Source organism: Sinohyriopsis cumingii, chromosome 7 (genome assembly GCF_028554795.1).
Source record: "Sinohyriopsis cumingii isolate HCF-2022 chromosome 7, ASM2855479v2, whole genome shotgun sequence".
In the NCBI taxonomy this organism is placed as follows: domain Eukaryota; kingdom Metazoa; phylum Mollusca; class Bivalvia; order Unionida; family Unionidae; genus Sinohyriopsis; species Sinohyriopsis cumingii.
Genome location: NC_142967.1, coordinates 37,485,147 through 37,496,896, shown reverse-complemented (window position 1 = coordinate 37,496,896; position 11,750 = coordinate 37,485,147). Strand labels below are relative to the sequence as shown.

The 11,750-nt window shown below is 39.3% G+C and overlaps 1 protein-coding gene across 1 annotated transcript in view; it reads left to right on the top strand.

The window, feature by feature from the left end:
* The first annotated feature begins 6,966 nt into the window (after window positions 1–6,966).
* The window catches only part of LOC149795039 (ciliary-associated calcium-binding coiled-coil protein 1-like), a 61,675-nt gene continuing 56,891 nt past the window's right edge, over window positions 6,967–11,750 (top strand). Inside the window, exon 1 of the mRNA XM_089964715.1 lies at window positions 6,967–7,077. Within this exon, the coding sequence (XP_089820841.1) occupies window positions 7,060–7,077 (18 nt within the window). The 5' untranslated portion in view covers window positions 6,967–7,059. The remainder of the gene's footprint in view (window positions 7,078–11,750) is intronic.

Sequence of the window (11,750 nt, the reverse complement as noted above, 5' to 3'; positions counted from 1 at the left end):
CTTCAGATGCACCTGGAATATGCCAGGCGCATACTGGACGAGCTGGCCATGGAGGCTGTAGAAGAGGCAGCAAGAATAGAAGAAGAGGAAGAAAAGAAGAAGAAGGAAGAAGAGGGGGAAAATAAAAAAGGAATCCTGCCTCACGTCATGGTAAAACCTGTGTGTGAGGTTAAGCCAGAGACAAGGACACCACAACCACTACCAGTGCCGCAGCCTCTACCAGCACCACAACCAATACCAGTACAGCTGCGTGCACAGGAGGCAAGGATGCTACAACCAATAGCTGCACCACAAATTCAACATCCAAGAGTGTGGAATAGAAGAAGAGAGAGGGGAGCCTACAATATTCCAGAGATAGAAGATTGGGGTGCTGAAGCGAATCATCCTCCCTCTGCGCTCCCAGCCACAAAAGTAAACTGGGAGAACGATTGGAGGCTTAGATGTGCCTGCGGTGCCAGGCCAGGGAGATGTAGACATTAGTCAGGTGCCTCTGAAGTTTAAAAAAACCCAGCCCTTTTCAGGGCTCACCAAAACTCTAGAAAAGACAAACTGTTCAATTTGCCAATGTGTGAATGTGGAGTAGTGTGAATATAAACATTCACTCGTTTCCTGGTATGATTGTGTGTGTTTGTGTTTGTGCTTTTGTGTGTGTGTGTGTGTGTGTGTATCTGTGAGTGTGTTTGTGTTTGTAAGCGCTAACGTAGGTTTGTGTGAATAGTAGATTATTGGGTTTGTAAGCTCTCAAGTAGGTTAGTGTGGATAGTATAGTGTGTGGTTATTAAACCTTCCCTTCTGTGTGGATGGTATGTTTGGGTTTGATTTGGCTTCTTCGAGCGTGTGGATAGTATATTTGGGTTTGTTTTTAGCTACTTCGCGTGTGTGGATAGTGTATTATGGTTATGTTTATGCTGCTTACCTTTTGTGGATAGTATATTTTTGTTTATTTTTAGCTGCTTCCCGTGTGTGGATAGTATATTTGGGTTTGTTTTTACTGTCTCATTACGTTTGTGTGAATAGTAGATAATATGAGAAGAGAAAAGTAGGGGATGTTTTCCTTCACGTCCGTGCTTTACATATAAGAACTCATAGCGTTCGTCGTTCTACGGAATAACTAAAAGAAGAAGATGGCAGCAGCTTCAGACCTGTTCAACAATTTAAAGGAAACATACTACTGGATGATAGATAGTGAATATGTAGTGGAAAGAATTGAAAGAAAATGAAGGATAAGAAACATTCTGGACTTTGCTAACAAACTAAAAGTAGCCAGAGAGAAGATATAGGAGATAATAGAAGAAGAAGTGAAGAAGTTGAGAGGGTTCATTAATCCACCCTATGTCAGAGTTGGAACTTTAAAACAGGCTCTGGATAATGTTATTAAAGTGAGGTGTTTTTGGAAGGCATGGTGAAATGGTCAGATTGGTCATTTGTCAAAAGGGGCCTGGACAAACTGAAGAAAGCTGAAGAACTTCTGAGAAAAGTGATGGAGGTAGAAGTCAAGAAGATCAAAGAAAAATGGAGTAAAAAAAGAAAGGATAAGGAAAACTTAAAGACAAAAGAGGCCTTTGAAAAATTGAATAACAATTTGATAAGGATACAGGAGAAATTTAGAGCCATGGGCCATCCGGAATGGATGCCAGAGACAGAGATAAAGAAAAAGAAGAAAGGAATCATGGAGAAAGTCAGCATATGGTTGAAGAATTTAAGAACATAGAAGAACACAAGGGCCCTTTTCAGGGCCCCTCCTATATCTCGAAAAGAAATTGATTTTCATGCCTAACCCCTTCAACAATTTTTTAAATGGGGTATATGTATAATGTAAGTCTTGTCTATATTACATAAATCACCCATGTTCAATTCCCATTGCCCCTATACAGACCCATCCATGTTAAATTTTCCCATGTTAAATTCCCCTTGTCGCTATAGTGCCGGTCCTGTATTCCCATGTTAAGTTCCCCTTGTCGCTATAGTGCATATCCTGTGTTCCCCATGTTAAATTCCCATTGTCGCCAAAGTGCAAACCCCCTATTTTAACATTAAAGTCCCCTTGTCGCTGAATCGTTCCACTACACTACTGTCGTGGCTACAGCTGGTCAGGCCATGAATGTGGTAGTGGGTACTGTCAAACAGCGGTATCACGCCGATTTTAAGAAATGCAGCTTTGTTCGGCAGGGGTTAGCCCTCTCATCTGCTTTTTAAATTGCCGACAACCTCAATAAAAGTTTCCAATGGAAGAAAATACTGCGTAGTATCATTCACCTGCGTCACAAAGCGTGCCCTTTTGATATGGGGCGCAAGCTTTGTACGGGTAATTACTGCAGGTCACGGAGCACAGGGTACACCAAAACGGGGTCTTACGCGTCTTTGAAACATGCCACATTTTGCTAGCAACAATGCTGCATGTGTGCATTGGAATCTTGGATTATCCTGAAAGCTCCTGAAAGTAATCACATTTTAGATGCCAGGTCGTTACTAGAGAGGCAAAGATCTGACTGTCTTATTAGATTTGCCAACAGGGTGCCATCAGCTTTTCTGGCCTCGTGCGTGACATTTTCTGCACACAGGAGGCCCGGAATAGCAGCTGGTTTAAAAAGGGAGGCAATCTTCTGCCTATCCATCTCGTTCAAGACAGAGCGGGTTTTTGCGGTGGCATCGTTTTAGTGGCTTGAAAAACCAACTTCCTGAAACTATCAAGCATGACTCATTCCTCACGGGCCGCACACTACGCAGGTAAAGCGTGTTTTACTATGATGGTATTACTAGTGTCCACCATATGCAAAGCAACTGCTTTTGAGTAGGAGCTAAGGCTCTAACCTTGGCCCCAGTGACTGCCAGTACAGCAGTCTTTAAAGCCTAAAATTATCGCCGAGCCCTTGGGTGTAATGAACCACGATAGACAGGCCGGTGGGCGTATCGTTGCTTAGGTCTAAATTGTAGTTTATTACTGAGAGGGGTTGAACATGGCAAATAAACCTTCCGTACTGGCGCAAACGACAGAAACATTCCAATTATTTGATTGATGGTAAAGCTGGTAGGGTCCACATGGAATGTCATTACAGTGTCGCACGTGAAAAACACCAAGATGGTAATCGTGATCAGCATGATATTCAGCCCAAGTTTGTATCCCAGGCTGAGAACAGTGTTATCCCGGCTATCATCGATTTACCACCCCAATATTTGAAAGTAAACCACTCGCGATGTCGGCACAGCATGTGGCGGAACCAAACTATATCGCCATGGAAAGGTTTGGCTCGTTGGAAAGTATTTTGATTTTGGTGACGTTGCCTGATTGGCTTTAATCTGCTGCTGTACTTTCTGATTAATGGCATTCGTTTTGTAGGCAGCCGTTGGTAGACTTGCAAGTTTGTAGGTGTGGCCGCCGTTAGTGGAGAAAAAAAGGTGTTGGCCGGAGTGCCGCCGAACGGCTGAGGGCAGATGTTGGGCCAAATGAAATAGACGTGCCATAACGATAGTGTCATCTCGAGGCTGCCGCTCTCGGGGGCTACAATGGGCACCAGAAGTTAACGAAAAGTTCTGGCTGCTTCGAGCTAATCGACACCATCTGCGTTTTGCATTGATGGGCATTGTCTTTGATAGTCAGCAGACTGATTCAACTCTCCACACACAGCTGGCTCAGTGTGTTAGCTAACACTTCCTCTCACTAGGGTGTGTAGTACAGCTTGTTATATAACTCAACCATACACATCCTAATTTAGTCTTTGTTTATTACCTCGCCTTTAAATTTACGTCGCCTTTACGTGGGCCCCAATTAGGTTTCAGAGACAACCAATAATCTCAATTTTCCCGCAAACCACTGCCAGTCGTTTCTCCGGAGCCTACGGCGTCAGTGTGAATGCTTCTTTTTTCTGTTTGATTCACCATAAGGTTTTATTTGTTTCCTCCTTAGGGGCCTTGGTCGAAGACCTTTCAAAGTGGAAATGGTGTACGTGGTCTTGCAGTTGTGTTAGTTGATGTATCAATATTTGGATGGCGGAGTCTCTTCTTCTTTTATCGTATCTATATTTTTGTCCTTTGTTGGTGCTAAACCTTTACCCTTTGCATGACCGTAAAGCCGTATTGGCAATTTTTGCATTCCCAGTCTCACGCGCCATGCTTTTTTATAACACTTTCACCATTGTTTCGAAATCGGATTGAAAGTTCGCTGCACCTTCTTAGGACGTTTTGAAAGACCGAATATGGGTAGCGCCTTCTTCATTAAAGATGAAGACGATGTTTAGGTGGGACTGCGTCGGCAGCTCGAAAAGTCTGGCAGAGCCCAGAGACTCATGCGCATCTGCATCTTGAGCCGGCTCCTCACGGACCCGCTTAATGACCATTTGCACTTTTTCGACACCAACCACGTTGCCTCTTTGTGTCTACCTCTGTTACCTGGATGAGAGAATCTAAAGTTTCTTTGAATTCTTAGATTGCTTCTTCCTTCGCTACCCGGTGCGCACTCGGCATGTTCCAAAGAAACACCGAAACTCATCCAGCCCATGTCGGCTGCGTTCCAAGTTGTATGGATTTTCGCAGGACGTGAACATCAGTCCCGTGGAATAGAACAACCAAGTTGTCGTGGATCACTTCAGTGTGTGGGAGTTGCGCTGAGCCAAGGATTACACATCGGCCTTTTGCCCATCCTGCATCACTTCGTTTTCTACGACAACATTGTTATTGTCGCTATCTATGTTGTTTATGGGCCATGTGTCGAAGCTCTTGCCCTGGCACGAAACTGGTATAAGGCAAGGGGAGCTGAGTGTCCACATCGCGATTTTATGACCACCAATACGAACAGGAAATGTTGTTCGCGGCCTAAACGGCGATAACGTCTGCATAGCGTAGGACCGAGTGGGTTCATAGGCTCTCCGACACTGAGGCAGTCCCAGACAGTGAGGTAACGAGGGCCGATTGATGCCATTCATGCTAATTCGGTGTTAAGTTGGTGCAGCCCGTACCTGCCGCTTGACTTTTGAATGCCAAACCCTTTCCTCGAATGCGCTTATACGATACTTATATGCAATTCGAAAGCTGTAAGGATGCGGAGGGGTGGGAGCAATGCCGTGCCGCTGATTCCGTGTGGCCCCTTTGGGTGTTTACCCTTGCTGATGTGTTTGACATCCCCAGAGCGTAGAAACATTATTCGCGAGGAACTGCAAATTGTTTACGAAGAGAGTCAACTACCACCCACTAAGGGAGGTAACTTCACCCAAGACTGAAAAGCTCGTCAAAGTACTACTCTACCAAGGAATATTGTTGCTGATCCAGTTATACAATGTGATAGTGGTCATATGTTCGCGTTACGATTCCATCTGGGTCGTTGATTTTCTGGTGTCTTGCGAGCTCAGTCTTGTTCTTTTTATGCAGTATATTCTCATATTATTGTAGACACATCGTGTGGGTGTCGTTGTTATGATAAACTCTTTTCTCTCCTGGAGGCTTTTCAGGTAGAAGCTATGCAGAAGGCAGGCTCTTAATGCAGTCTGCGCAATGCCCTTATAGTTACGCATCTGAGCTGTCAGCCGTCAGAATACCTTTATCTTGGGACAAAGGCCCACGAACTCTGTAATTACCTGTCCGGTATGCTAATCTTAAAACTTGCCTACCACCTTCTATGTTGCCGTGTTATGTAGCTGATGCTCACAGGGAGATCCAGTCCTGCCGTAGAGGTTGTCATCTTCAGCCATGTCGGGATAAACAATATCAGGCTGTCGATATCTTTGTAGAACATGTTTGCTTTGTCACAACAGCGGGTCCTAATGATATTGTAGTAAAAGTCATAAATCAGCATCCTACTCAAATCCAATATAATGATGTCAGTATAGATGAGGCGGTAAAGCTTCGTGTTGACATTCTTAGAATGTTCATCACAAGGTTGCCGTCAAATATATTTCAATGGCTGGGTCTGCAATAAGACGACGCAGCTTGTTTTCCTTACATTCTGGCCTCACCATAATAACACATCCGTTTCCGCATGTTTTCCATTGTGTTTCCGAAGACGGAATTGTTCTTTAGCTTGATGAAGTCTGTATTAAGTTGCATGTACGCTAATCAAACTTCAGCGCCTGATAGACCTTGGTTACGCTCATTCACTGGTTGGTGTGTTGCTCAAAGTTCAGGTTGTGGACCATATATCAATCTTGTGTACAGGCATGGAACTAGCTTCATGCAACTTGAAACTAGAGTTCGTTCACTAGGCCACGCTGTGATGGCTAATCCAGCTTTACTTGACATTCAGAGTCTCTGTGTCAGCGGTAATTGCTTTTGGTGTCATGTATCTTTTCAGGGCACGTGAGTTCCTTCAATACTGTCGCCCTTTGGTGCGTCCACCGCGACTAGTCGTGCAATAGCGGGAAAGAAATATGGCTGGTCTGCTAACCTAAAGGTCCTTGTCATGGAAATAGGTTATCCAGGTTGGCCTCAGAATTGCACTTTTTCATCTACTGGGAATGAACATTAAGTTGTAATGATTCGCGGAAAAATTCGTACTAACGGGAAAAAATACAAGACCTTCAATTCGTCAAGATTAGAAAAATTTAAGGAGGATAGGTCGTGATTAAAGTAAAACTGAGCATTTTATTATATACAATATGGCACTAACGATAGTCTTTCTGAAAAGGGAAGCTACCCAGATTATTGTCTTAGCATAATTCTAGACAAAAGCCGTAAAAATAACTATTATCCAGCTGAAGATGTATGTACAGGTGTACTTTATATGTTGCACGAACTTTTATTTACACCATCAAGGTTCCTAGCTAGCAATCGTAAACTTAACATTTCTTTTCATTGAAAGGTCTGAAGGTAGTGATTTACGTATCCGTAGAACGCAAGTAAAAATAAATACCGCAGTAAACGTGTACTTGTTGATAACAAACAAGTGCACCTGTCACAATTGCCTGATACCCACCTGTAAATACATTCGCGCCAAAAGGTGTGATAACCTGTCTCCGAATGATCTTAAGCCCGTGCATTGTGCTAAGAAAACTAAGACCAAGTAAAGACCGATCTTGAATTGGAATAGATGCAGAAAAACTGACACACAAATGATGACAATTCAAAGAAGACATGGATTCTAAAAGTTTGGTAATTATTTAACATGATAGATTAGCTATGAACTTTATGTACTCTGTTGACATCCATCTCTCTCTCTCTCTCTCTCTCTCTCTCTCTCTCTCTCTCTCTCTCTCTCTCTCTCTCTCTCTCTCTTGCATACAAAACCAGTTTAGTTACACGATAATCTCATTACAAACTTTTCAAGCAAAATTCAAGGCATGTTAATATATACTCAATTAACACCAGGTAAGAACATCTAGTAGGCTTTTAGTCCATTTAAAACTGGGTAAGCACGTGTACAGTAGGTTTTAGTCCAATTAACACTGGATAAGAACGTATCCAGTGAATTTTTAGCAGACTTAACACTGAGTTAGAACGTGTCCAGTAAGACTGAGTTAGAACGTGTCCAATATGTTCTGGTCAACTATATTACGCTGGGTAAGAATGTGTGCAGTAGGTTTTGGTCCTATTAATGCTGGATAAGAACGTGTGCAGTAGGTTTTAGTCCAGTTAACGTATCCTGTGAAATTTTAGTAGACTTAACACTGAGTTAGAACGTGTCCAATATGTTCTGGTCAACTATATTACGTCGGGTAAGAACGTGTGCAGTAGGTTTTGGTCCTATTAATGCTGGGTAAGAACGTGTGCAGTAGGTTTTGGTCCTATTAATGCTGGATAAGAACGTGTGCAGTAGGATTTGGTCCTATTAATGCTGGGTAAGAACGTGTGCAGTAGGTTTTGGTCCTATTAATGCTGGGTAAGAACGTGTGCAGTAGGTTTTGGTCCTATTAATGCTAGGTAAGAACGTGTTCAGTAGGATTTGGTCCTATTAATGCTGGGTAAGAACGTGTGCAGCAGGATTTGGTCCTATTAATGCTGTGTATGAGCTTGTCCAGTGGGTTTTGATCTAGATAACACAAAATAACAAGCATATACAGTAGGTTTTATTCCAGTTAACACTGGGTTAGAACGTGTCCGGTTTGTTTTGTTTCACTTAACACTAGATAAGATCATTTCCAGCTGTGATTACCTGTTCAGTTAGCACTGAGTAAGAACGTATCCAGTAGGTTTTGGATCAACTAACACTGAGTAAGAACGCATCGAGTAGGTTTTGGTCCAATAAACATTGGGTAAAACGTTTTCTAATAAGTTTTTTGTACATTTACCACTGTGCAAGAACGTGTCCTGTAGGTTTTGGTCCAAATAAAACTGAGTTAACAACGCATACATTATATTTTGGTCCATTACACACTGGGTTAGAAGGTGTCCGGTAGGTATAGGTTTTGATCGAATTAACACGGGGAAAAAGGTATACAGCAAGTTTTGGTCCAATTGACACACGATAAAAATGTATCAAGCAGGTTTTGATCCAATTAACACTGGGTAAGAACTTATCCAGTTGGTTTCGGTAATTTTTGGACCAGATACAATGAACGCAAATAACGAGGCACAACTTTGCCCGAAACATCTCTTCGCAACCCCTCCCGTGGCCTAAGTGGTTAGAGCGTCCGTCTCGGATGTCGGAGGTCTCGGGTTCGAACCCATGCTGAGTCATATCAAAGACATATAGAAAAAGGTACTAACAACTGTCTCGATTCACGCTCAGCATTAAAAGGTTAGTGTTAGGACTTGTCGGCCTGGTGTCAGGATAATGTGACTAGATGAGACATCATGTCACATGACATCCCAGTGCTAGACATTACTAAAAACTTTCACATTTAAGACATTGTAGCGATATAACTGAAAAATCGTTAAAGCTATGTTAAAAATCCAAATCACACACACACACACACACACACACACACACACACACACACACCTCTTCGCTAAGCATAGAACTTAAATGATAAAGCAGGCATGCTATTCTAGGTGAACTTTCTGCAACATATGGAAACAATATATACTTCCGCCATCAAGAGAGGAGAACAAATATTTTCTAGCATCGAAAAGAATTTTATTGTTACAAGTGCATACATATCAAAATAATTTTAAATTTCTTTTTTTATTAATTCTACATCATTTCTTTTTCGGTTTGCATGTATAAAAGTCATTTTTCTATCATGATTCGTTTGCAACGTAAGATACACTATGAGCTGTTGCAAGGAGGGATACTGTTGAAAATGTTGCAAAATCTCTTCACATACACCTTTGTGCACTTTTTTAGCAAAGAGGTTAACCTTCTACTTTTTTTGCTGTAACTGTTGATGCTTTTGCATCCTTCTTTGCAAAATTGACAATCTAAGATAAATAATGTGTATTCTTTCGAACTACATTAGACTTGGCTTTCCAAATATCCAATATTTACGTTTCTTGTGCTATTATTTTAATTTTATTTTATGAGGAATATGGTTACTCGCCATGTACACGCATAAGGAATGTAAGATGTTGACCGCTTACACCGATGTGTGCGCACAATGTTATAGGCCTAGATCCGCCACAGTTGGGTTGGTGGTGGTCGTTGTTTGTGATGGTGGCGGCGGGTTGTGAGTGAGGGTATCGGATGAAAAATATTCGTAGTCAAATTCTAGTAATTAAAATATTTTTGAAATTTCTCTTCAAACATAAATCATTATTTACTATTTTCTTTTTTGGGTCAAGGCATTACTCAGATGACTTTATAAATAACAAAATCTAATAACTCTTCTTTGTGTATGTGTATCATATACATATATATATATATATATATATATATATATATATATATATATATATATATATATATATATATATATATATATATATATATATATATATATATATATATATATATATATATATATATATATATATATATATATATATATATATATATATATATATATATATATATAATGGGCCAGTAACAGGAAAGGTTTCAGTTTGTAACAACAATACATAACGTAAAGACTTAATACTATATTTAGTTTCTTTAATGTTTACTTTCCAGCAATCAGGTGACGAATATAAACAACAGTAGTTATACGAATATCACTGTAGCAGTCGGTATTGATCAGCGATAAATAAATTGATTTTATATCTGCTCGTAAGTTTATAATTCTGGTCACAGGCGATAGCGTCGATATATTTATAGTGAGTTATATTAAAGTTTATCTTGAACCGAAACTATAAGTAATTTAAATAAGACAGGTGTAACACCTATATTTTAATTAAGCTTATATATATATATATATATATATATATATATATATATATATATATATATATATATATATATATATATATATATATATATATATATATATATATATATATATATATATATATATATATATATATATATATATATATATATATATATATATATATATAAGTATGTATTGTGGATTCTGTCACAAGATAGCGATTCGTGTTCTCAAACGCAAGTTTTCTTACCGTTTCTGTGTTTATATACGTGTACTTGCGTGCGTGCGTGCGTGCGTGCGCGAGTATCTGATACGATAAATCCAAAGCGCTCTTTTCATTCGGGTTTTAAGTTTTACCTGTTCATTTGAAGTTTGTGTATCACTGACTGACCATACACCACCCTTCCCTATTTTTATAATTTCAGTAAATATTTGTAAATTGCAATTGAGTATGAGCACACTATAAAAAGAATGCATAACATAGAATTATAAAATAAATTAAACTAGAATAAGTAAATGACTGAACAATTAATGATAAGATGCAAAGGTTTGCCATCATTTTATAACGAAGAATACAGCATTCCCACGAACGAAACTTACCCTTGCCAGGCATCACGAAATACTAACAGAGAGATTAAATATGAATGAATGAATGAATGAATGAATGAATGAATGAATGAATGAATGAATGAATGAATGAATGAACGAGCGAGCGAGCGAGCGAACGAACGAACGAACGAACGAACGAACGAACGAACGAACGAATGAATGAATGAATGAATGAATGAATGAGTGAATGAATGAATGAATGAATTACCTGGTGGCTGGATGGGTAGAGGAAAACATTTTCATTCCATCTAAATTATTTATAAATTGGTCATGATTTCTAACTATCCTTTCACGAAAGAGATTATTACGGATGGGGAACCCATGTTTCGAAAGGATGTTTTGGCAATAAGGGAAAGTTTGTTATTTCTAAAATGTTTTTTGTTTTTTTTGGGGGGGGGAAAGTAACAAATTTCATATTTTTGATGTAACCAATATATTTTCGTCATTTAAAAAAGTCGTGTAATTATCGTACAAATAATTTCGCTATTGTTAAAAGATCATTTCGAAATAACGAAAACATTATCAAGAAAAGTGTGCTTCTTAGTAAAAACAAGATCTTAATTTTATTTAAAAAAATGTTTTCGTTATATTTCTAATTTTGAAAACTTACATTTAGTAATAACGACAAGATTTCTACTGTTTAGATAATTTTTCTATTTTGAGAAGATTCTATCGAGAAAATTGAAACAAACAAACAAACCCAAACCCTAAACATTTCTTTGCCTGGAGAGGGGTAGTAAGCCGGCTTGGTACGGCTTATGATTGTGCTTTAGTATACAAGAAACAATGGATCGAACAATATTTTTTGTAAAATATTTATTATAATTGTTGTTTCGTGACAATTTTTTCTTTTCCAGAACAGAATCTTTATCTTTCGAAAGAGTGTAGTAAGAAATAAAATATAACTGGATAATTTACATCATATCCGAATATTTAAGGCTTTTGTAATAGTAATTATACAGAGTATATTTC